The sequence below is a fragment of the Hippocampus comes genome, unplaced genomic scaffold (assembly GCF_001891065.2).
Source record: "Hippocampus comes isolate QL1 unplaced genomic scaffold, H_comes_QL1_v1.1 scaffold156, whole genome shotgun sequence".
Classification (NCBI taxonomy): domain Eukaryota; kingdom Metazoa; phylum Chordata; class Actinopteri; order Syngnathiformes; family Syngnathidae; genus Hippocampus; species Hippocampus comes.
Genome location: NW_017805744.1, coordinates 5576779 through 5604278, shown reverse-complemented (window position 1 = coordinate 5604278; position 27500 = coordinate 5576779). Strand labels below are relative to the sequence as shown.

Genomic DNA, 27500 nt, shown 5'->3' with positions numbered 1-27500 from the left:
CACGTGGTGAATTTTATTTGCCAACTGATGATGTATTTCGTGTGCTATTCTCTTCTCAAAGATGCATACCGGTATACCTCATACAGAAGCTCAATGACAGCTCTTATTCAAACCAAAGCAGATGTGCATATGTGTTGTGGCTCTTGTGTCACACATCGACTTTCGTCAAGAGTAAAAATGTTCACTGTGAAACCTATTCTTAGGCTTTGCACTCCGGAGACAGGTTGTAAGATCGTTTTGCTGTGTAACTGTCTCACATGACTGTTTAGAGGATCATTTGATGCAGAATGACGACAAGAACAAAAGTTTCCCCATCAACCCATCTCCCGTGAAATCAGACATTCCCCAAAAAAGATGAAATGGCGTGCTGTTCAAGCAAATCAACCAATAACTGCCTTCGGAGTCCCTCAAAGCAATGCATTTCGCCGCACATCTAAGATGGAGCCATCATTCAAAATAGAGGTGTAGAGGACCCGCGGGGGGGGGGGGGTAGAACTTCAGCATCACTCGCTTCTCTCCAGGGAAAAGCTTCATTGCACCGACTTTCAGCTCCCCGTGAAGTTTGGTAATAGTGCTCTAAATCCCTGCTGTTATTGTCCTTTCATACGATGGCTGCTGGCTGCATTGATAGAGCCCTCATCTCCTGCGCCAGCTTGAAGATAAGACGTTGACTCTTTGAGCCTCAAAATGCGGCTGATCAATTTCCTTCCATGCTCGCCTTGCTTCTTGCGCACTCTCTATGGATAGCTTTGTACAGCATCCGATGTACAAGGCACACTAATAAAGTCATTGTGAGTTCCTGTTTGTTTTTTTGTTTTGCTTGTTTGCGTCAGATTATCGGGTTGAATTATATTTTATACTCCAGAATTCTTGGAAACGTTAGACCAGATGAGGAAATGCGCTTTACAGACACACTAAAAAACTAAATAATCCAGCATCTCGGCTATCTCTGTGATGGGGTTTTTGGGCCAAATAAAAGAATAATATGGATTACTCTTTTAGATAATTACTAGAGATCATACTTGAACTACAGTAAACCCTGTAACCTGTACCTGCAACTCATAAAAATCTTGGATCCAGCCAGCCCATTCAAAGGAAAAAAAAAAAGCTTTTGAGTGTAAATTGCCTGGTTTGGCTCAAGTCTCGAGTCTGCATGTGAGTGTCTGGGTGTGAGCTGTGGCCGACAGCAGCTCCGGCGATAGTGCGCTCAGTGTGTTTTAGTCCCAGCTTTCAATAAACACGTCACCCTCTATTTACAATAACTCCCCGCTATTGTTGGTTTGTTGTCTTGCAGAGGCTTTTGACTTGGTGCTGCGCCATGGTCGAAACGCTACACTGGCTATGCTCAAGTCAGAGTTCCCCGCTCTCGGAGGCGGAGCCCAGAGCTCAGTCGGGCAGCTCTTCCTGGACATGTCGCTCTACATCCTGGGCTCAGACTCCACGGTGGATCACATGGTGACGGTGCTCTATGGCCGCCTTTTCCACATGACATATCGTCGCCTGCTTGGGGGCAGCGGGTCTTTGTCCGAGGAGTGCGTCAAAGAGGCCTGGAAGGACTCAGCAGCCTTCGGCCCTTATCCCAAACTCATGATGACCCGTCTCTCCCGCTCCCTTCTTGCAACGCGAGTTTTTCTTCAGGCGTTGAACCTGGGCATCGAGGTTGTTAATACCACGGACCACCTGCGACCTGGTCGGGACTGTAGCCGAGCCTTGATGAGACTGTGGTACTGTCCACACTGCCAGGGCTTGCTTGGGCCGCCAGTCTGCAGAGGATTCTGCCAAGCGGTGATGCACGGCTGCCTGGGGGGAGCGGCCGAGGTGCAGCCTCATTGGAAGACCTATGTGGATGGCTTGGGGAAGCTGGCGGCGGCCATGAGCGGCGAGCAGGACATGGAGGCGGTTGTCCTCAGACTTCCGGCCATGATCAAACTGGCACTCAAGAATGCAGTAAATACACGCGGCCGTCTCAGTAGTGTGGTGAGTCGTACACGCGCGCACACACATACAGTCCAGGAACCACAAAATACGATCAAGTTGGAATAAACAACCTTGAACTTTATGAGAGGAAACAGTGGTTTTACTGTCGGTCTCAATGGCTGTGAGGTAAAACCTTTTATTGAAGTACAGACACAACAGCTCACCTTTCCCTTATAATCATTGTCTCCCATTTTGTTCTTTTTGGAAAGAATGTTGTCTTTTTTGAAGCTGAATCATTTCTGTCAAGGTGAAGATTTTCAACTCAAATTTACGAGCCAGCACATTGGCAATGATTCTGTGTTCAATTCTTTGCTTCACGCCTGCCTGTGTGGCGTTTGCAGTGTTCTTCCTGTGATTGCATGGTTTTCCCAAATGCATGTTTGGTTAATAATTCAACACTCTCTAAAGACTTAATGAATACTTAATATGTGCCCTGCAATTGACTGTTGACCAGTTCAGTGTGTACCCCGTCTCTCGCCCAGAATCTGCTGGTATGAATGCCAGTCTACCCGATCTCTAATGAGACTAATCTGTAGAAAAGAAAAGAAAAAAACCACCACTCATTAAACTAAAATACACACATTTTGGTTTATAGGCATTCATTATTTCATAGGAAGAATCTTATTCGTGGTGAAAGATCTCTTTGACGTCTTATGCTTTGCCAGACAACGTTGGTCCATGTTTACCAAAGATTGATAAAAAATGGATGCATTCTCTTGATTCATTGAATTATTGTTTTTGTCACAATTTCGCTGAAAATGAACCAGGGGTGCACACAACAACGTTGGCTAGGTTCCCCTTTGAGAACTAGAAGTTATGGTGCTCTTTTTTTTTTTCACGACCCACCGAGTTTACGGTACATTTGTATACGTGTATAATTTCAAACGTTAATTGAGTTCCACATTCGGAAATACTCCCTAAACGCACGCTGGTTCGCTCCGACCGTTAGGAAACTCGGAAAATGATGTTTAAATGTGCCGTCCAGTTCTTCCAAGTGCATTAAAATCACAAGTGCCAGTGCGCGCTCTCGATGCTCCAACTGGGCACACACCGTGTCAGTGCGTCAGGCTGTCCTTATAGAACCGGTTCAAGCACGAGCTCCTGATAGAATTAGAAGAGCGATGCCCAACTCCGGACCTCGTGATTCCCTATCCAGCCTATTATAGATGGCTCCCTCTTCCAACACAACTGATTCAAATGATCAGGATTGTTACCAGGCTTCTCAGAGCTTGCTGATGAGCTGATTTTTTGCATCGGGTGTGTTGGAAGAGGAAGAGACTTGCATTAGAACATAGCCTGCGTTCATTAATGAATCTGCCTCTCCGAACACATGCACTCTCAGAGTAGTGCTCGGACATCAAAGTGAATTTCCGAACGAGCCCTTTGTTCCCTGGTTTCTTTCTGTCTTTGTCAGTTCGTTGTGTTTGCTGTCTCAATCCGTGTCAGCCATCATGTCATCCCCTGTGATGTTGAGTCGCATCATTTTGTTCATTCGTTTGACTTTTGTTCATTAACTAGTTTTGATGAATCTACGAACCTTGATTCCCTTTTGTTCTTTTGTTCTTAAATTTCCTTTTTGAGAGCACTCCTGCCCTGCCTCTGTGCTTCCGTGCACTTGGTTCCTCAACCTGAACCACGCACATCCGTAACAAGACCAGCATTCTCAAACAGAGATTTCAAAGATGTTTCCAGTGATATTGTGTCATTTTCCTGTGATAAATGGTGAAAATGCATCAATTTTTTTTTGCCAACTTGATAGAAAGCCACGAAGGGTGAAGATTTTAGGCGTGGCCTCTGTTCAAATCGAGATTCAAGCTTTCGTAACTTTCTTAATATTTATCCTATACTGTATTTAAAAGGTTGCTCTCATTGGAACGCTTGCTAAATTACAGAAACCAACAACATTAAATGATGATGTTAATGATTTGAATGAATTAATTTCAAAGTTAAGTCCAAAAATTCACACATTTCTGAGAGTATCAACCCAAAGTGAGCATGATTATTCGTGAAGGCGTATTTAGAAAAAAAAAAGCTCTTGGATCTCTATAAAGTGTGTAGGTGTACCAGTGAGAGCGTATTAGCAGTTTTAAAAGCAACATTTTCCGAGTCATAAACCAAATGTATAAAAGTGTCAGAGAGCATTGTTTTAACAAGCATTTCTTTTTTTTCCCCAGCACTTAAAAGCCGTCCCAATAGCGGTGACCCGTTATGTGCGATTTCTACTGCAATAAAATCGTCAGGTTTGTTCGAGGCCCACAAGTGAAGTCGGAGAGTAGTGCTCATGAAATATGGAGGCATTTTTCTGCCAAAGCGACGGAGCCGGATGTGTGTTTGCTCTTGTATATCTGGTGAACTTTTCACTCTCACACCCGGAATCCCCGCAGTGACCGGGTTTCCACTCACAAGCTATCATTTATTAATTCACAGGTTGACCTCACTTACTTCGCATCCTCAAATCGCTGAGGCTCTTTCCGTCTCTCTGTGCAGGATCACCATTTAAAATTAAAAACCATGGCAGTTGCAGTCGCTACGGATGACTTGAATGTGTGTTCACGGCTCAGACCGGTTCCACCATATAGGATTATCGCTGCTATGTCAGTGTGTTGCTCCGGTTTGTGACAAGGTCATGCGTGTGTGTCTGAGTGGGTTAGTGTTCCAACGTAATCTTGCAGAGGCACCCCTTGCTCAGGATTGTCATTGAAAGGACAGCGGCATTGTTTCCCTTACTGCGGGTTTTGTCTTCTGCAAAATGTCACTGGAGAATTGAACGCACTTCATAATTTTACCCCAAATAAGTACTTTGCACCTTTCAGCTCCAAATTTCAATGAGGCATATACAAATATGTGCAGTGGAAAAGGAGCTTAAGAATTCAATCCGTCTGTTATGTCTCTGTAATACTTGCCACCAAGTTAATCAAAAGTGTTTTTTTTTTCATTGCTATGCACTTGATTTCATAGCAGTACACAGGGCTGTGTGATATTGGAAAACTATGCAATATATGGGTGTTGAATATTGTGATTTTGATATTGCAATATTTAACATGTACATAAGGAAATTACATTTTTAATTATTTGATGGAAAAAACACATCATTGTCATGCGGCAAAATAAACAAGTTCATTGTATTCTGAGCAAATTCATTGATGCATCAGTCTCCAGTGGTGCCTCTACTTACGAAATTAATTGGTTCTGGAAGAAATTTCTTAATTAGAAAATTTTGTAAGTAGAGACACGTTTTCCATGTAAATGCCCTAATTCGTTCCAAGCGCCCCCAAAATTCAGTCAGAAATGTTTTCTAAAGCATAAAAATGCATCAAAATATGCTACGACATACAATACATGTTACAATTAGATTATTGCACAATAAATGAGAGTTGTGCATAATGTAAAAAACTAACATTTTTTTTGGCTTTTAACAATCCTTTGAAAATATCCAAGGCAAACATCAGCATAGTGAGCGATTGCCCGACTGGTGAACACTTTTTCAGGGTGATTCACATTTACATGAAACTATCGGAACACCTCATGGCCCGAGGGGTGAATGATGAGGCCGCTGCATAGACACATATCTCTCCATCTGCACACATAGACACATACGGTAGAAGTCCCTCTTAGCCAATGGGATGCCAGGATGATGCTCGATAATAGCCAATGGGAGAGCAGCTATAAGTATGTTGCATACAGGAAACTCGGAGCTGCGAGCAGCAGTCTATACTGTATTTTCACCTTTCGTATTTTGATTTTTTTTTCGTAACAAGAGGCAATATTTTCCTGTTGAGACGTTTCATAACTTGAAAATTTTGTATGAGGAGACGTTCGTAAGTAGAGGTACCACTGTACCGTAGACATGGAAAAAAGTAGTTCGGAAGAGTATCCGAGTTTAAAGATAGCTTTCAAGACGAACAACATTCCTCTTCTGAAATGGCGAATGAAAAGGTTTTGCATGAAAGCCAACGTGAATTTCAGTTTGTAAATGGGAACTTCGGTCTAGATTTAACTCATTTACAACAAAAAAAATTTCCACTTTAAACACGTCGAATGATTTGTAAGATGCAAACATTGCAAATACGCTTTACTTCCAAACTCTTAGCCTGACTTTGACATGTAAGCATCTACCTTGCAAAGAAAAAAAAAACGTCCTCTTGAAGTCTACTTCAGTAGTTTCCGAAAGGCTCCTCCTATGTTGCCTTGTTTGGTAGTTTCATGTGATTTCGAGCCTCTCACTTAACCTGCCCTCTAGGGACGCACTCTGTTACCCACAGTGATAGACAGATTGACTGAGCACACTCGAGAGAGAGGCGTCTGGCCTGTGAACACTTTAAACATGGACTCTGCTGGCAGGGGTGACCATCATAAGTCTGGCGGCCTTCTCCCCCAGCATGTTAATGTTCATTTCTTCCTCTCGGCACAAATCCAGAATGAATCAACCCGTTTGGCGAGAAAAGAGAGGGCAGCCAAGAGCCCCGCAGCTCCAATCTATCCCCTTGTCAACTTCCCACCCTTTCTCTCGGAGTTTGATGTCATCCACCTCACTCTGTACATCTCACTCCGAACATTACACTCGCTCTTTCATTCCCTCTTTTTCTGCCGCTCATTCGCTCGGCTGCGAGAGAAGATGCATGATTTATGAAGCTCTATTTTTATCAGTTACTCAGGAGAAAGAAGAGCAAAGGAGCGACAAAGACGGGGACAGAATAAAAGTATGGCCGGGGGGAGGTAGGGGAACCCAAGAGGACGAAGGACAGATGGGTGCAGAGGAGACGTTCATCATCCAGCCAGGCCTCGGCTCAAATGAAGACGGGAAGTCGACTGTGACACATAGATGATGAATCTGGCCGGCATTGTTGGAGATTGTCTGTTGTGTGTCATTTCACACCAGACACAGCAGCAAGCGCGCTATAATGCCACGTCTTGTCACTGCGTCAGTAACATGCTTTTAGAACTCTTCACTTTCCTCAGTTCTCTGATCTGCCATTGCCTGGCTGTTGTGCAGGCAGATCGGACCAAATCCTAATAAATATTTCACTCAGGAAACACAACTTTGGAAATCAGAACATGATTCAGGAGGGAAAAAACCCAAAACAAAACAATCTCCTATGAGCTTGTAAAACATAACAGGTCATGAGACAATTCTAGTAGAAGACAAACTGTCGCCATCTTTACCATGCAGATGCACATGGTTTTGTTAATCCAGTCACTTAATTCTGGCACTCTTGCTGATTGCCAGTTTACTCAAACGCGTCCTATTTACTTCACATTTAGGCCTCTATAAATATACCGGCTGCAAATCTCAATTACACCGGATTTGCCCTAAAATACAGATTCGTTAACGTGCAATGCATGTAATCGCCTCATAATTTCACCCTAATTGGAAAGTTATGGGTCTTACTGTGTATTAAACACATTCAAATCTTTTTGATGTTTTATCAGTCCCAGAAGCAGTGGCTAAAAAGTGGAAGCCACGCATTTAACAACTCCTAATGGTTCAGAAATTACGGAACTGTGAGTGAAAACTGTGAAATCAATTTTTCTTACAGGAGAAGTCTCATAGACTTGCTGGGAAGAGACCTCTATTTTAAACTCTGCTGTGAATCGCATCGTTGACTCATCTGTTTTACTCTTCGTGGCAGATTAATGACTTTGGAATGTAATTTTTTTTTTTTTCCGTCATGTCTTTTTCATGTGAAGCCAAAGTATATGAAGCGGATTGATTTACAATCCGAACTTAGGCAGGAAGTTATTTTGCAAGAACTCATACTGTACTATATGTTATTATATGTTCTATATGTACTATATGTTCTGAATTCTGAAAAATCTGACCTTAGAATAGCTGATCCACTATGAAGCACCTTCACCAAAGTTAGGGGTATGCAAATAGAAATCCTTAATACATTGTGCATTGAGTCAAAGATCGATTTGTCGAGGTCAGTCAGGGTAAATGGGCTGCCACTTGTATAGCGCTTTTCAAATATTACAGAGACGTCACAGACGGATTGAATGAATTAAACTATCTCAAGGCGCCGCTGCAAGTGGGTGTCCCTACTCACTTTGTCATTGACGCACACAGCCGAAAGAAATGAATTATCTGGCACCCACACTACTGACTCTTTTGTGCCAACTCTTTTGATCCAGTCATTTACCGTGACATCACTGCCCACGTACAGGACATGAATTGGTCCATTTGAAAAACAAATTATACAGATGTGCACTAAAAGGATTCATGCTTAATGCACCTCCATTGAAGAGGTGAACATATTTTCCCGAACAATGAATGACTTTGGAGCAATTGAACAGGCAGGTCTGTGTATTGTTTGCATGTAGACAAGTTCCAGTCTACACGTGCTGACCCAACACACAGTTGAGGAATACATTTTTCAATGAAAGCGAGCTTGCCACTCGTTAAGCACCGACCTTGTGTGCCCAAAGCCTCACAAACAATGAATGAGTGGCCTTTAACTGCGCACTGAACTGTGCGAAGCGAAGTGTGGCTTGCGGCCATACCGCTATGAGAATCATCTGAGCTTGGAAAACAGTTTGGGAGCCACATCTGGCTCAGTGGCCGGCTATTGCGGTATTTCCCAGCTGGTAGTGCTGGTAAGCGAACACATTGATGTGGCTATGTGCAAACATTTCTTATTTTATTTCCAAGATGAAAAGCAAATATTCTCAATAATTACATAAATCTGTCAATGAAATTGATTGAGTGGGCTCCAACTAATTTCCCGAGGGAGACAAGTTTAAATGCCCGCTTAAAGGGCACTGAGTCAAATAATCAGCTCCATTTTTTGGGGGGTGGGGGGGGCATAACAAAAGCATTTTTATTTATTTTGAATTCCTACTTTTTAAATTTCTATTAATAATTCTGATTTATTTGCAAGGAAATTTATTTTCATGTTTCATTTCAGTTAAGAGGACGATAATGGATAAGAACTGTGAAAATAATGGAGACGAAATAAAAAGATTTCCATATCATAATCAGTTGTGTTATGTTCTGCATTTGGAGAACTCGTCAACCCATATGAGTGAGGGGGTCCTTATGGTATGATGAAAGGGTGCGGCGTCCGCAATTGATAAGAAAGGTTTGGAACTGACTGTTTTGGACGCTGCGGGAAAAATCCAGTCATTTTAATGAAGTTTACTTTTATAATGGTGTTGGTTGTTATCAAAATCAGCAAATGGAAAATGTATTAATTGGGACTTTGAAATGTGAACGTTATAGTGGTGAACACATTGTAAACGGGATACGTTGGAAAGAGGTTCGACTGTAGTTTGCACACTCGATTGGCGCCGGGCACGAAAATAGTGCCTACAAATGTCAAAATGTTACGTTAAGAATCGAGTGCACTCTTTGTAAACGTCTATTAAATTAAGAAAGGGCCATAGTGAAGTTGCTCACGGCCAATATCTTCTCCGTCAAATTGCTTACTAAAAAGTGTAATATTACGACCAGTCAAGTGGAATTCTGATGAAAGTTGTCTTATCCAAGTATTTATTTGCTGTTGCAGCTTTACATCATGTTGCGATGTAGACCCAGAAGAGCTGAGGTGCATGCTTGTACACTTGCAAATAATAAGGCCCGATTGTGTGTTTTATGACTTGTGGACAGGCTCCATCCCGCCATCAGTGCGGCAGGCTGCTCAGTGAAGATAAAACTGGGCAGGTATTTCCAAGCACTCCCACTGAGACAGGCCTTATCAGCTGCTACCCTGTAGCTCGTGTTAGTCCATCCCTGCGCGACATTAATACCCCGATAATGTGCCCCTTCCTTGAGGATTTCGCAAAACAATCCGGCATGGGTGGGCGGAGGGGCGTCTGCGCTGAATCGCTCCGTCCCAGAGTCCCCCGTGGCTTCTGAAGGAACGTGCCAACCAAAAGAAGAACATGGTTCCAATCACATTAATCATGGCCAGAGAGCATCAGTGCTCGCCGCAGGTACAGCGCAGCGGGGACATTTACAAGAGAGGATGTCGGAGAAGAGGGTTCACTGACAGAGACAATGTGTGCGTGCGTGTGTGTTTATGCGAATGTGTTTAAGTATTTGTCAAGTTATGAGGCCCTAATATAGCATAAATAGGTATTTATGTAAGTGTGTGTGTGCGACTGTGCGTGTGTTTGTTTAGTGTAGTTTAGGTTACATCTGACTTTTGTTGTGAGGTCCACTTTTCTTTCTGGGGAGTATACCAAGGAAACCTCATGTTGTATTTGGAATTTTGAGTGCATGGATACGTGTGTGTGTGTGTGTGTGTGTGTGTGTGTGTGTGTGTGTGTGTGTGTGTGTGTTTTGCCAAATTATTCCGTCTGTTGTGGGGTCCACGGGGACCTCCTATTGTTACCTTTTGGGGACAGGAGGAGGAAAAATGTGTTTGTTATTGTCTTAGTGCGTTTGTTTTTATTGTCAAGCCAGACAACAAACAATATATCCGTCCAACCATCCGTCCATCTTCAGAACCGCTTATCCTCGGTAGGGTCGTGTTCCCTCTAAGTTGCGTGAGCAATTCCGCACTACTCTCACCCTCCCAGCTCACAGCAAATGTGTGCAATGGATGAAACTTTTTTTTACCTGACCTGTATTGGAGTTTGTATAGCATATTATTGTCATATAAAACATTTATTTGACTCATGTGGTTGACGTAGCAGGAAAGAAAAATGTGGGGGAGGGTGAAACGCAAGGTGAGCACACGTCATGGAATTATTGTCGCACGAACATTCCTATCCACCGACGGCCACTGTCACCTCACGAATCCGCTCATACCCAATCAGGGGAAGGAGCATCGATGCTGAGTAAAAATGTCTTTGCACAATTGAAACATGTTACCACAACACACGTATGAAGCGTCGACCGTCCTGTCTCCTGCGACTGTCTGGCAACCAGTTCAGGGTGTCCCCCGCCTACTGCCCGAAGAGAGCTGGGATAGGCTCCAGCAACAACTAACACTCACAGTCTGCCACTTAAAGAAAATTAAACATTGTACACGTTTAAACAAAATAACAAATACATATTATGGGCTGACTGTGGGCTGACTGTGGTGGGCACATTATCGGGGTATTAATGTCGCGCACCTCCAACCCCATGGGTTAATCAATGCATAATTTGAGACACGTGTCCTCAAGCAATTGCCCATGAGGGAGAGTTACATCCAATTTTGTACTTTAAGTTATGACCTGTTATACCACCAGTGTCAAAGTCAAAGCCCGGGGGCCAGATCTGGCCCGTCAAATCATTTTAGGTGGCCCGCGAAAGCAAATCGAGCATGTCAAGTTCCATGATGCTTGCTAAAGTCTGAACCAAAATTTCAAATTGTCATCTGTAATCCGCAATAACAGTCATTATTCTTGTCTTTGATTGACTGATTTTAAAACTAGTTATCCATTCATTTGTTGTGTGTGTGTATGTGGAGTTTATATGGTTTCCCAAAATTCATAACGGGCCTCCAAGGGAAACCGTAACTACAATGTGGCCCGCGACAAAAATGAATTTGACACCCCTGTGTTCTACGATCCGACAATGCTGATTCATGAAACAGGTTAGTGTATGTGCTTGTCTGTGTGTATGTTTGGTACTGTACTCTTCTTGTTGTGTGAGTGTTTTTTTTTTTTTTTTAGATCATCTCCCATTTAGGTCACCAAGTTAATAAATGCGTGTGCATGTATGTGTGCGTGTGTGAGTTTTTACATTAGGTTGTCCTCATGTCATGGGGTAAAAGTCTTATGGAGACTTTAGATGATAACAATTGCATATTTGTGCTTGAGCCCTGAGTGTGTGCCACCATATTCCGAATATAGACGTGTTAACTGATCAATCAGTCTCCATAAGTAATGTGTTGCTGCAGCGCCAGTCTCTTCCGTTTCACGAGAGCAAGGCACAATTAGCTGTTAAAGCTAAATGGCAAAATTAAGCTCAGGCCGGTATCCCCAGGGGAAATTAAACCACCAGCAAATCTTTAAACAGCGAAACATTTACAACAATTTGCATGTTTATAGCACCTGCAACGCGTGTGCCAAGTCTATTATCTCTAGGAGACAGAGTGGGACTCCTTCTTTATTATTGGTACGTCGTACATCCCATGTGAAAACACAATGGCATTTATTTCGGGAGCGTGGCAAACGAGAAGCCTCATTTTATTGCCTCACGTTTTGGAGTGTTGGGATGACAAGCTGAAGAATGGCTGGCGGATGATACAATGACGTGTTTGTTATGCAAATCCCCAATTTTTTTCCCTTCTCAAAATAAACACACCTAAACAGATGACAATTTGCAGAGGGGCTCAGCAGATCGAGTGCAGACAGAGCCTGTGGTGCCGTCGTTGCTCAACGGAGTGACATTGAACCTGCTTACAAGCGGAAGCTGGAAGTAGAAAAGAAGCACGCTCAGTGTCCTTTCTCCCTCTCTTCTGCAGGTGAGCGGCATGTGTGGACAATCTCAACAGCGGACCGCCCGCTCTGTCGTATCTCCTCCTTTCCAGCATCCCGCTGCCTCTGTGGCCCGCAACACTCAGCCATCACCCTCGGATCCTGATGAGACCTTAGCGGGACTCCGGAGGTGAGCGGACCACGGGCTTCTAGTTTGGTTGTGTGTTTGTGCGCCGAAATGGCACTCTGCTGGTTTCATTCCGTTTATTTTCCCCTCGTAAGTAATGCAGTAACAGGCCCGAGCGCACTTTGTAACAATGCCCCTCGGGCCCACTGGCCTCTGCAACACAGTACCTACATTAACACCAATTAGGAGGAGAGACATTGCTACTTTTTGCTCTCCTGTGGGACTGAGCTCATTGGCTAGCTTTCTCTTTCGAGTCATGTAATGGACATTTTCTTGCTTCTCCTTCTTCAGGGAGTTCATTTCTAATCTGAGAGAATTCAGCTCCTTCTACAGTGGTCTCGGGGAGTCTCTGTGCAGCCGAGAGCCTCCTCCAGCAAACCACTCTCTCTGCTGGAACGGGCAAGAAATGACAGACAGGTAAGTCAGTGGCTTGTCTTCTTGAATGGACAATAGTAAGAATCATGTGGGCCAAACGGAAAGCATTTGATTGATTTCTGTAGTGCTTGGGTTCCCTGTAGTCTATCCCATTTTTGGGTGAGAGATGAGGTACACCCTGGAGCGGAGCGAAGCATTTCAGAAATCAGGTGGAACAAATTGTGCACGAAAAAAATCTAACTTTACGATCATCTTCCCACATTCAACTGCTCTTTTCTGCGTTGGCCCAAAAACAAATAACTGAAGTGTGAAACGCTAGTTGAGCTACACACAACAATAGTGAAGCAGATGTAGCCAGATAATGAATGGCCCAGTGGCAACACGGAACACACACAAAAAAAAAAAAAAAAATTGTAAATTTTCATGCAAAGCACTGTGGAGGTGATTTGAATGATATGTTTGCTTCGTGCTGGAGAGCTTCACATGAGTCCCCCAACAACTGCTCTCCTACTGGTTGGGAGTAAACCTTGACTTTGGCGCGACAGGACTATTAATATCAAGCATGCTTTCACCGTCTTGCTGTTCACTTAATTGCAGACTCCGTCAGTCTCTCCTTCGTTCCATATTTCTACATGTGGTCTCCATAGAATTCCACTTCACTTATATATCATGAAACCATGACTGTGGATGGTATGATAAACAAACAATGACTTCTTGGCCATGGGCTGAGCATGCTGTGGGTTTGAAAGTAATGATTTTGAATCAAGTTGACTGCCACAATTGAATGTTATTTACTGTTAGATGATAGTGTTGTTTTAGAGTTTGCATTCAAATCGGTTTTATCTTCTTTAAATTTGAAGTTAACGGAAACAATGTGTGACAAGGTCTCTAAGAATACTCTGTCCACGTGAGAATGTCAGAAGGATCCCAGATATTAAAATGATACCCCAGGTATGACCACCCTGCTGCTTTCTGTCCATCCTTTCACACCACCATTTTTAATTTGGCACTCATACCCTTCCTATGGAAGTACAGCTTGCCATTTGAAATTGTTTGGAGTTGAATCTTTGCACTGGCACGTTTTAGAGGAAATGTGCTCCGGGTGAATTTTTGACCTCTTGTTCAAGAGGGCAGCTGCTGTGAGAGTCTGCCGCAAAGATAGCGAATTTAAGGAGGAGACACGGTGCTGGTGAGGGGCAGGACTGTCCAGAGGGGACGATTACAAGCTGGACTTAACGGCGTGATAGGAGCGTGTTGGGGGGCTGCAGTGGAGAGTGAATGATGGAGCGATTACAATACCTCCCGGCAAACAATTCTCAGTGTCACCTCGTATGGCACGTGTGCGTAAAAACAGCAAAGTACATTTTTACTCCACGATTTGTGCTGGATCGTCCTCCATTACAATTACAGATAGGAATCTTCTTCTTCAAATTGTCTTGCACGGTTCATTGTGGGAATTTTTTTTTTTTATCGGGTCCTGGAAAAATCAAGGGCTGGATGTTTGCATTTTTCTCATTGTGACCTTAAGGCCAAATATAGTACTTTTTGTCAGGCGTGTTTACCATACCAGTCCGAGCTAAGATCACAGGAGCAACTTTTTTCAGCACATCAAACAGCGTCACGCTGATAACTGATAGATTGGAGCAGTGTGTGATCTCCAACAGTACATATCCTCCTCTGCATACGCGCCAGGGATAAATAATGGAAGAAAAAATGTTTTGTGGAGTCTAAACATTCAATATCTGGGGGAAGAGATGGTCGGAGAAAGTAAAAGATACTAGTGGTTATTTCAGTTTGAGTCACACAAGGTGATGCATTATAAACCGCATTGGTGTACAATAGATAGGGAACCTTCTTTGGTATGTGTGCTGAAGACATGATGTCCAATCTCAGAGTTAAACCTCCTTTCATTTCATTTGTTGCTCATTGGAAATAGAAAAATATCTTATTGATATATATTATGGCTGTTCAACATAGGACGCCACTGTCTTGTATTTCAACACTGTCTGACATTCTTTATCTTCCCATAGGACTATCTGAGAGGTATCCATTCATTATAATTTTACTGCACTACTACTACTACGACTACTACTAATAATAATGGCAACAACTGATTCCAACAGACCCAACGCAATATTTATGTTTATGTGTATTCCTGTCACTAAATATATGCTTAAGTGAAGTAATGGTGCGTTTCACGTCTTGTTAAAAACAAATTTTCAGGGAGGTCACGTCACAGATTTCAGTCGGGAGGTTGTTTCAGGGATTTGGAGGGCTGTGTCACTGAAAGCTCTCTCCCCAGATGTCCATAGCTTGGTGTTTGGGATGGAGAACAGGCCAGCATCAAGTGGCTGCATTAACAGAAGAGGCAAAACACAAAAAAGTGTGACCTCTGTCCGTACCTGTTAGCTAAGGCGGGTGTGCGCCATCATATAATGTGAAAATTGCTGCACTTCTGTTGAGAATCAGCTGTATCAGCCGGTCTAATTTTGGTTGAATAATCTGATCAAAGTAGTATAACATGAATATAGTTAGAAAACAAAATATATAAATACAATATGTTGCATCTGGTAACATTACAGGGAACTATTATATGGAGCATCAACCTAGCTCCATCTTCTAATCCATCTCCCCCCTCAACCCACACATCCTCTGATCCTTTGCTAAATGGATCCCCCCCTCCCCCTTTCCATTATTAATACGATAATTAGCAGCGGAAAGGGTGGAGATTGTTCCTAATAAGAAGAATAAATAATTCGGCAAAACGTCTTCTGAATTTAATGGAAAGACAGAATTAGTGCACAGAAAAAGTCTGCTTAATGGAAATTGAAGGTAAATTTCGTTTTTGTGTGTGTGTGTGTGTGTGTGTGTGTGTGTGTGTGTGTGTGTGTGTGTGTGTGTGTGTGTACATGAGGCCTGCTGGATTCCATTAGAAGTTGTCAAAGTTACAGCACTGTATGTTAATAAATAGCCGTGGTTTCTTTTTCACTAATATCACAGGTGAGAGTGTTGACATGATACCAAAATCACATGTGAAGAAAAAAGATTTATGAATGTATAAGTTTGACACTGGAAATAATTATATCCTAATTGGGCCCCCCCCCCCCCCACCACCCCCATCCTCAGTCGTCAATTGCCTGATTAGTGGATGTTTCTAAATGTTTATCCCGTGGTGTGCAGTTACAAACAGTTTTTCCCTCCTTTATATACTAGGAGAATGGGTTGGACTGGCAAAAGTAAACATGAAATGTGGGTTCTGTCACTTTTGAGAAATCTGTAGAGATGTGAAAAAAAATCCATGGCTACCTTGCTTTCGAGGTGGCACTGTGCAGGGGACTCTCCGTTGACTATTTAAAACAATGTTATTATTTAAATAACCTACAAATGAAGGGGGGTGCTTTTCGTTCGTGTTAAGTTGTAAATGTACATGATAAATAAATCAAAAGAGATTTATTTACATTTCAAAAAAAGAGGGCCTGCCATTTACACAATCACCACGAGATGGCAGTAAACTCCAAGTTTTAGTCACTTACCCAGAGAATAATAACAACCCCCATGTCGTTTGAGCAGACGCTGTCATAAAAGTTTTAGCTTTGTCTTCTTATCTATTTTTTTAAATATATTTTTATTTATCTGTCAGGACTGTGTGTAGCCACTGGCCAGCTGATTTGTCTTCTAGTACAGAACTGTTTTAGTGTGAGCCCAAGGGCCTCTCCTGATTAGAGTCAAAAATATTTAAATAACCATTGATCTCATTTTCCTGAGGTCAAAAATATGTCTGTCGGTGTTTCACCGGATCGGATATGATGATATTGACAACATGCAACACAGTGGACTAATTTGTGCGTCTGCCTCACAGTTGGGAGGTTCGCGGTTCAAATCTCAACTCTTGCCTTCCGGTGTTGAGTTTGCATGAGTTTTCTACAGAAACTCTGGCTTTCCTTCACGTTACAGAAACGTGCGTGTTAAGTTTATTGAAAACTAAATTCTGCATCTGTGTCAATGTGAGTGTGAATGCGTGTTTGTCTACCATTTGGATTATGCTCTAGCGCAACCGAAAAATCGAAAATGGATGGATGGATATATTGAGTTAGTACTTGGCAAGAATACTTGGAATTTATATTTATGAACAATGCCCTTTGTTTTGGAAACATCTCTCAATACAATGCAGTTCGCGCTTAATACTGTATCAAGCAGTTTTTAACTTTATGGTCGAGTGTTCATTTTTTTACACCCTGATGTCAGTGCCCTATGCCAATGACTGTATTTCTAATTCAGCAATATAATGCATTGTCTTGCTGCTCTGTCAGGTTTTCGGGGCCCAACCTGAAGCGCTCACACTCAGGTTCTGAATCCCGAAACAACAAGCCCCTCGAGCCTGTCATCAGTCAGATGATAGACAAACTCAAGCACATCAACCAGGTGAGTGCTATGAGTTTTTTTTTTTTAATTTTTATTATTTTTTTATGTAATGTGGGAGAAGTTTATGTTGTGTATGTGTGTATAGGTACCTGTGAGCCAATGTCATCACTCAGGTGTTGCAGCGGTCAGCACAGACAAGTGAACATTTGTCCATTTTGTGTTAGTGGCAGGAACTTGTAAAAAAAACCTTTGTGTGTGGTCTCAGACACAAATTCACCACAGTGGGACCAGTGTAGGACACTTGCAAGGGCAATTGAGATTGTTTTGACGTTTAAAAATTAATCGCACAGTGTGCTCCAGCTATTTTTAGGGTTAGAGACCTATATTTCATACTGTCATCACCATGGAAACCACCTTTTGGAGCGTGGCCGGCAGGAACCAGAAATGCTTGCACCTAGGCTCAAAGTTAGCTGGCAGATGTATTACGCAATGGCTGTGGCCAAATTTCCCGCTTCCCGGTGGTACAACTTGTAGCTGTCAACATATTGAATCACCACAGCACCACAAACGCAGACACATTTGCCCAAAGTGTGTGTGTGTGTGTGTGTGTGTGTGTGTGTGTGTGTGTGTGTGTGTGTGTGTGCGCACGTGCGTGCATGACAGAGAGAGAGCGAGCGCCGCAGGCCTGTCTTGGTGGATTACAATACTTCTCTTGGCTTTAAACAACCTGAAAGATCCAAAGAGCAGCTGCCGACCCTCTTAGCTCCTCTGACAAGCAGAAACTCTCAAGAAAAAATACAGAGGCTTGTGGTTTCCGACTGTAATTTTGTTTTTCAGCATTACCTCATGCTTAGTCCTGCTGGAAAGTCAGGCTTTTAACATTATTGTTGGAAGTTTGTTCACTCCCCTTCTGTCTTGTTATTTTTAACATTTCTCACTCATGACTTAGTTTGACTGTTTTGACAATGCGGGTTTTTTTTTCTGTCAACATTGGGATTATTTTTGCCCATCAATATATAATTATTTACATACTGGTACGAGCTGAAAGACACTTGTACTAGAAATGTGCAAGAAACGATTTGACAAATGCATGTGTCTTCTCCTCATCCAACAAAATACAATTATTTTGTTATAATCTGATAAAAGGGGCAGCATGGTGGGCAAGTGATTAGCATGCCTGCCTCAAATGAATATTTAACATTGTCAGGTGTGAATGTGAGTATGAACGGTTGACCAGTCCGGGGTGTGTACCCCTCCTCTCGCTCAAAGTAAGCTGGCTAGGATAGGCTGCAGCTCACCTGTTACCCAAATGAGAACAAGTGCTGTACAAAATGGATGCATGGAATATATGATCACAGAAAAATGATAACAATGCCCTCTTCAATTCTATATGATGGGGGTTTGTTTGTTTTCTTTTGATCTTTTTAAGGCGCTGTATAACAAAGTTATAATGGACCCTCACACAAACTAATGTGTAATCCTTTGAAAACGGCCCAGCCCTGCCAGAGACAAATATTTTTAACAATACGATTTTAAGCAGAGCAGCTCCACTCCATGTGAAACATTTGCCATGGAGATCATATTTCTTAATGATGACATTTGTCTTTTTCCTAAGACGACAAACCTCATGATGTTGCAGACAGTGTGTGTGTGTGTGTGTGTGTGTGTGTGTGTGTGTGTGTGTGTGTGTGTGTGTGTGTGTGTTTGCACGCGCGCGTGTGCGTGCGTGCGTGCGTGCGTGCGTGTGTGCGTGTGTGTGTGTGCGTGTGTGTGTGCGTGCACATTCTTTAATTCTGGAAATAGATTCCTGATATTTCCGTCCACCTTTAACTCTGGTGTCTGCATGAACTCTACTTGAGTTTTAAAATCCTGGAAGATCATCTGATGAAAAACTGATTGCGGATTTCATTTGCCGTTAAATCATTTACGACCCAGCTGTCAAGACAAATTTTTACGCAGCAAAGAGTCATCTGACAGCGGTGCACAAAGTAAGGAGAATGCTTTGCAAATTGCAGTAAAGCAATCCAATTCCATAGTCTGGAAATAAATAGGGATATTTAAATGACTGTTACGTAAGCACAGTTTTTCAGTGTCGATGCGAGACAAAATATGCAATGTTCCTTATGTTTCACCCTCTTTTTTACAGTCCTGTTAAAATCAGCCAGCTTTGAGGGGGGCCGTTCTATCTCAAAGTCATGAGCAACTGCAGGGTACTTGTCTCTACTACAGCATTGTGTTACCATGGCGACCGGGGGAAGCTACGGGATGGTGATTTGTGACACATTTGAAGTACAGCTGAGCCAGCATGGAGCGTATTTTCATTCATATTCTGATGTATCATTTTAGTGGCACTCATTTTGGGGCCAGGCTGCCAAATTCCCAGTTTCACGCAGCATGTTGACCCATTCAGACGCCACATTCAGCGGCCATATGGCCAAACTCAAATATCCAGGCAGAACCAAGTTCGATTCTGATGCAAAATTCTGTCCATCTGAACAGTTTGCCCTCTAGTCAGTCATATTTACTGGAGAGTGTGGCCAGTGACGTGAAGACTGGCAGGTGTGTGGGGGAGACAGTTGTCATGATTGGGGAGACGCCCAGCGCACACTGAATTAAGGGAAAAGCAGTCAAGAACAGCACAGAGGGAGGGGCCACACAGTGGAACACTGAGGACAGGCGCAATGGATTCTAACACTGGCAAAGATGAAGTCACATAACGGAGATGCCCACTAAAGATGACGTCAGGTCATCGCCGCGCGTAATAAATGTTGGTTGAATTACAACTATCATACCTGTCTGCAGTATGCTTACAATATCCTGGTCAAGTGGTTAGTGTCCATTTTCAGTTTTGCTTTAAAACCACTTGTTCTACCTTCAACCCATATTTGGTGAAATGTTTTGCACTTTATAAATCATGAAAATAAAATCTAAAATAATTATTACTATTCAATAAATCTGCCCTGGCGTGACATTGAAATTATTGATGTTGATTATTTTATCACCGCAATGTTTCTCAGTGTTTTAGTTTGCAGATAATTTGCGAAAACAACTCTTAATTCATTACTACATTGATTTGCTTTATAACTGGTCTTTTAGGTCTTTTTTTTTTTTTAATGCCTTCAGAAAATCAACTTTCATGCCGTGGAATCAAGATTTGCTCTGCGCAGAATCAGGATTGTCCTCCGTGGAATCAACGCTTTTTCTCTGCAGATTCCTGTGGGGACTATTTAATGCATTTTCAATTGACAGACCGCATTTGGAATGTGAATCGTCTTTTTTTTTTTTTTTCGTCCCCACCTCCAAGTGCCTCTGTGATGGAAACCGTGAGAAATGCAAGCTATGCAGCGGAAATGTGTCATTTCTCACATTGTCAGCATTGATTCCACTATCTACAGTCACAGAGTCTATCTGGAAGGGGCACCCGAAGGAAAATACCCAAAAGAACTAATATATCTTTTCTCACGCTTATCACTGCTGATAAGATTCCTGAGCCGAAGTTGAACATGATCTGCCAACAAAAAAAAAATGGATTGAGCGACTTTGCTTCCTTCTGTTTTAACCTCACAAATTCTTGAAGCAGCCCAAGACTTTGAGGAGCCGTGGTACATTTTTGTCCCTTTGTGAGGTCCTGTCTGTGCGGTTTGAAATATGTCAGAGCTGACACGGTCAAGTGTACATCAACACAACACATCGCCTCCTCCGTGTGTCCTGACGCCTTGCTTGCGCTGTGTCCGTTGTGAAAAGTGGCCCAGACAGCTCCCGTGTGGTGACGCGGGCCTTCAAGTGAGAACATATTATTTTGATGATGTCTTCTTCTTCTTTCTGCAGAGATGAGCTTGTTTAGCTCCACATCTGTTGAACTTCCCAGGGTATCAAGTTTCTACTCTGAACAACTAATCTCACAGGAGATGGTTGAGCTAGTGGCAAAATAGAGCAATTATGTGATTGGGCTTTGATTACAGAGTGTTTCCCACTCATTTGTTGGATGAATTTGCAATTTAGAGGGTCAGACCTCTCGGGACTTATTCTGACAAGCTCGACTTAGCTATGTGACGCTCTTTAGAGAGATACATTAACAACACGACGGGTATGAAAGAAGTCTTTGTACGGCTGCTATTTGGGCAACATCAAATTCCTTCATCACAAACTGTTCAAATTGCTATCTCATTACCAGATTAACCCATCCTTGAATTCCGTGTTAAAAGTTTTACAACTTGGAAGCGTCCTTTATCTCTGCGGGCTCATTGGCCCTCTTTCCAACACTCCAGCTGTGCTGACTTGTGTGTGACAGACTCCAGTTCTGTCGCGCTTCCCTCCCTCGCTTCCCTCCCGCCTCGTCCTTCCCTCTAAAGCCCGAGATCCCTTCCCCTCTTTCCAGCTTCCCAGGCTAATTGAAGCCAGAACCTGGGAAAATCTTGCAGGTAGAACAGGAATCCGGGGTGGAAAATAAACCAGGTCCCGAGTGCCAAAAATTCCATCACACAGTCTCACTTCCTCAGAGGCACCAGAGCCTGGCCAGTATGTGCGTGACACCTTATGCAAACTCATATAGAGTACACACACACACACACACACAAAGGGTACACAGTACATGTTCAGTGTGTGTACTGTGTGTGTGTGTGTGTGTGTGTGTGTGTGTGTGTGTGTGTGTGTGTGTGTGTGTGTGTGTGTGTGTATTTTTTTTTACATGCGTCCGTCTCTAATTATAACCCATACTTTTTACATATGCCTGCGACATACAACCAGATGGCTTGAGCATAAAGCGGCTCTTCAGATCGCTTTTAAATTACGTGACATACACATTGCATGTTATAATTACGGCAGATATAAAATAGAAACCGTTTCATAAGAGCGCCAGCAGTCGTTGGCGTTCTCCTATCGGGTGTGCTTATAATCAGACTAATAGACACCAAAGGTGTCAGACAAGGCCTGCTGTTTTGTAAATGTAGACTCGCTCACCGAGCCATTATGCTGCCTCAAGTCAAAGCGGTAGAAATCTGTTTGATGTTATTTACCAAGCGTCATTTAACAAACCCCCTCGGGGCCTTCGTCCTCTTGCCCTCTTCGGTTTTATGTGGGTGAGGAAGGCTGCCCTTGAAGCGGAGGAGGAAGGAGCGCTTGTTATTCTGCTATATTTATAAGCGGGTGATAAGCCATGAGGGTTTTTTAAATGAAGTGTGACACCTGGTGTAAACCTCTGAGGAGATGGGGGGGGGGGGCATTTATGCAGGCGCAGTCATTTCCCTCGTCAAAGCGCCACACGCACGTTATCCTGTCAGGTGGCTTTGGGCTTCATGCTCGGTTTAAGATTGGAGGCGTTATTTGAAGTTATGGTTCTTTAACTTTGGGAATCTAGCGACCAGATAACCCCCCACTGCCCCCAGACGTCCCCAAGTCCACATAGTACCACAGCAGCCCTCTCCCCTGCTGGCTGGGAGGTCAGACGGAGCATGTGAGGGCCCTTTTCCTCCCAATTAGTCTGCCTGTCCCCCCCGCTTCAAACCTCTTGGCTCAAGTCAGGCTGACTTCTCTGTAACCACTCCCACACCACGGCCACCCCATTGCACAAGGTGTAATTCTGACACGGCAGGGTTGTAAAAGTTGTGCCTGCGCTGAAAAGATACGTTGTAGCCACTTGAAATAACAAATCTGTTTCAACTAATTTGGTTACAAATGTTATTTATGATGTGGTTCAAACATTGAATTTGAAGTTAATCCAATCCACAGTATTACTTTGCCTTTGTCAAACATTTACATGAAGGCAAAGTAAATATATAATTCAGAATAGAATAGACTATATTGACCATTGTTTGTTCCATTCTCTCCATTTGAATATTTTTCTTCATTTTCCTTCCTTTCTTCCCATCTGACCCACCATCTTATTCGTCTCTTTCCTTCCCCATTTTTTAACGTTCTTGCTAACTGTGCGGCAGACGTGCTAACCACTCATCCATCGCGCTGTCCCCGTTTCTGTTTTGCATCATTCATCTTGATTTAACGATAAATGACCACATTACTCGCTTAAAAGAAAGACATCATTAAGTTATTTCGAGCAATCGTCATCTTTTATTTTTGTTGTGATTTAATGCCGGATGGCAGAAAGAGACCCACGCTCAACCTGGTGTTACATTACATGGTCTGACATGAAAACCTCTGATTTGGAGTAAGTAAAACCTTTGATTCAGTTTGAGGGGAGTGAACTTTGCTATCATTCAAAATGAACAGGAGTGATTTGAACTGGAAAACATAATTTTCAATGAAACCGATCTAAAAATACTCTTTAAATAAAAGCCTACCTCACCAAGATGCTTTGTTCTCGGTCTCGGTTTAAGCTTACCGTATTTAGTTTTGTTTTTTTTACTCTTTATAAGTTTGCCACAAGGTAGATGAATGTATCAAGGGTTGAATTCTTCCTGTTGCAGTACTGACGTTCTGAGCTTGTTGTGTTGTCACCGGGCGCAGTCACATGCTCCCGTGTAACAGGATTCCATCCCCCACAAAGAGGTCAGGGGTCACACTTCCTGTTTCCTGTCTGCGCTAGGTCATCAGAGGGTCTCCATGTGAGGGTCACAGACCTCCTCCGCCTTTTGTTTGTGGCAGGCACAGCAGAGTAGAGGCTCCTCTCCGGACCTGTCAGTGTGTTTGCACTCCCTTAACGTTTTTTCATTGCCCCTCAAAGTCCTCGGCTTTTCATCTCAGCAGCCCTCGTTTGCCTCTCAGGTTGTGGCAGCTCTGTCTGCGTGTTGAGTCTGCCATGACTAGATGTGGAGCAAAAAATAAATTAAAAAAATCGGCCCTGGCATTGTTGTCTTAGAGCGGTCACTCATAATCAGCGAAGTAAAGTCGACTATTAACGTGTTCTGCACAGAAATGTATTTTTACTCTTATACCAAACCCAACTCCAGTTTATTGAGGCGAGGTGTACATATACACTGAAAACAAATGGTGTGTTGCTCAATTTCATTTCATCAAGTGGCTGCACAAAAAAAGTCATCTGGATTCATGTACTATTTTTCCTGCGAAATCAAGAGTAAAAAAAAAAAAATTCTGGATCCAGATAATTTTATTTCATGCAACCTCTTGACACAATAAAATCGAGTAAATTCAACAAATATTTTTCAGTGAACAGTATGTTAGGCGGTATGTAAATAACCATTGCCGAAAGCAAATAAGTAGATTTACTCAACACAGAGTTGTACCACTTTAGGTATACAAAATTTGATTTCCACGCATAATGACATTATGCTTAATAGCATAATTGCTTCAGTCATGTTTTGCTTACTTTCGCAATATCAATTTAAATGCCATTGAGCCTGCTAAGTCATTGCGCTCTCTTGATGTCCGTGTAGATTCTCAGCCATCCAGGTCATGATTATCCACAGAGGTTTAATCGAGGGAACTGAACTCTTCTAGTTTGTTGAATTTGTTATCTTTTGTTGTTGTTGTTTGTCCAAAAACATATAAAAGGCAATTATGCTATTAAAAGGCAATCGATGTTGCATCAACATTCTAAATATCACAAGTTTAGTGTTTATTGTTCACTCAACCACTTTTGTCTGCCGTGTGTAGTTGATTCTTTGACCATTTTTGTTGAAATCATCTGTAATATGTCATTTCTGAATGCAGCTCAAGGTGCTCAAAGGGACTCCCTCCTTTCAAAAGCTATATCATCTGCATTTTGATCAGGCTAAAAAACAAAGTTGCTTTTTGAACTCAGGCAAAGCAACTAGTCTCTGTCTTCACAGCATTTACAATCTAAATGGCCACTTTGTGTGTGGCATTTTTTGATGGATCACTTCTGCCCCCTCTATATACCAGTGTTGTCATACTTGTTATTTTTTAATACGGTGATGGCTTCTCTAAGAGGGCGGTTATGACTGTGAAACCATATAAACTTAATTGCCTAATATGATTACTAACACACAATAAATTGAAGGATGACTAGTTCACTACTTAAACCATTAATCATTTTATTTCAAAAGAGGGACTGGTAACAGAAAACACTTGCGATTGTCAGTATTATTAAAGAAGACGATTTACAATTTAGCGATTTTGGCAAGAAGCCTGAATTTGATGCTCACGGGCTGCTTTCGTAGGATACATTAAATGATGCGGTGTGCCGGGTCTGGCCTCCGGGTCTTTAGCTTGACAATTGTCTCACCAGTCCCTTCAAACTAAAGGGTGGGGGGTGGGGTGGTAGTGGTAATACAACAGCATCATCCTGTCCCACGAGGACGACTGGGAGACTTTAATTTTGTTTGGATTGTGTTGCCATTATACATTATGCAGGGACATGGTTATCAATTCTTCCTGAAGTAATCGTAAAGAATTTGCTAAATGGAGTGGTGCTCCTTGTCAGCAACCGGTCTAAAGAAAAACAAGGTGGCGTCTTCTATGAAGCTACAGTACATCGCACCCCAAAATAATTAATGACCAAATGTGTGTATTGCTTTATTTATTTTTGCTGAATGGTCTTTTTTTTCACTTTATCTTCCTCCTACGTTCCCCAAAACTTGCATATTCACATAATTGAAGACTAACCTGCCGAAAAGTGTGATTTTGAGTCTGCATACTTGTTTGTCAACATGTGCCCAGTGATTGGGTGACGACCAGTCCAAGGTATACTCTGCCTCTTCGCCTAACTCACTCGGTATAGGTTCCAGCTTACCCAAATGGGGACAAGCGCAATAGTCGGTGGATGGGTGGGTGGTCTTTTCGTTCATCACACATAGATATTCTTTCTCAAAATGCGGTGCTTCCCTTATACTACTGCTCAACACGCCTACTTACCGCTGGTATCGAAACAGGAGCTCAGAATCTTTAGAGAGCTTGTCCGTCATTTAAAAAAAATACACAGTAATGTATCTTGATTGAATAATAAATACATCAGAATAAGGTTTTACCCCTTAATGGTCAAGGCCAAGGCATTGTAGCAATAGTTTTGCATGCTGATCTCGTTCACATGCAAATTGAGTTTTTGGTCCTTAGAAACTCAGCTTTTGGGGAAATATGGCCAGACTAAAGACTTTCCAAAATCTCTGTCTTCTGCATTAGTGTGTAGACAGGGAAAGAAGAAGAAGAAGAAGAAGTGTGCCATTCGAAATGTGCAACGTGATCTTGAGTGCAATATGAAACATGTCCCATGGTGTTACTGCCTCATGTTTAACCTCATAAAATGATAGACGAGTGATATATTGTCAAGATGTATTCTTTTTTTTTTTTAAGTAAATCGGAGTGAGGTGTGTTAAAAAATATCTTCGTGCATGTGTGATAGCTCTAGTCAAAGGCCCATCTCCAATATGCACTCTCTTTGTTGAGAGTCTGAATTCTATTGTTTTACCCGACTGAGTCTGTCGGCTTCCTACGTGTGATCATGGGATTCTCATGCAGTGGACAACTGCTGCTAAACGGAGGGTTTCTAACCAACACATGACTCTGGGAACCACCGTGATACCGTGCAAAGGAGATGGCCAGCAGACAAAAAGAGATTGTCCGAGAAGAGTAATATGATTTCACATCCAGCCGCTTGGACGGGAATGAGTCTTTTTAAACTGTTCAGCATTATGCAGCCAATCAGTCGCATTCACAGAAATTAGACAACATTTTCATAGGCCTCAGAACAGTTGAAAATTATTGCTATAGCAAATCCTTTTAAGACAGGGCACGACATTCAGTCCTTAAACTGAGCTGAGTCTTGTGAAATAAACACACATATCTTGTTGCATTTTAATCTTGCAAAGGATGGCACGGTAACAAATGATTTAATTTGATAGGCCTAAAATATGTAAACGGCTCAAGAGTTTTCCTTCCAAAGGTAATTGAAACAAGAAACAAAGTGACTGCCAGCAAAATATGAATTCCAGTTTTCAGTCCAGCTAGAGGAGTCTGGAAATAAAGTTGTGGGCTTAGTCACAAAAGGTGGAGTGGGTCCGCACCCAGTTTAACGACCGCAGAGCTGCTTTTCTTCTCTGTGTTTGTGTTACGACTGGAATTAACATCAGGAAATTAATCTTGTCTCCGTTAACTGTCTGACAGTCTGAGGCAGTGCGACCATTGCGTGACATATTGAGCTGTGGACACGCTAAGGAGGACAGGGGTTGGGTGGGGCCGGGCTGGTTTGTTGGGCTGTCAAAGAGAAGAATGAGAATGTCAGAGAGAGAGAATGAGAATGTCAGAGAGAGAGAGAGAGAGAGAGAGAGAGAGAGAGAGAGAGAGAGAGAGAGAGAGAGAGAGAGCGGGGTGTCGCTTC

The 27500-nt window shown here is 42.6% G+C and overlaps 1 protein-coding gene across 1 annotated transcript in view; it reads left to right on the top strand.

Moving 5' to 3' along the window:
- The window catches only part of gpc3 (glypican 3), a 97510-nt gene that overhangs the window by 44442 nt on the left and 25568 nt on the right, over window positions 1–27500 (top strand). The window contains exons 3-6 of the mRNA XM_019884422.1: window positions 1295–1977; window positions 12375–12517; window positions 12806–12931; window positions 17200–17311. Coding sequence (XP_019739981.1) covers window positions 1295–1977; window positions 12375–12517; window positions 12806–12931; window positions 17200–17311 — 1064 coding nt within the window. The remainder of the gene's footprint in view (window positions 1–1294; window positions 1978–12374; window positions 12518–12805; window positions 12932–17199; window positions 17312–27500) is intronic.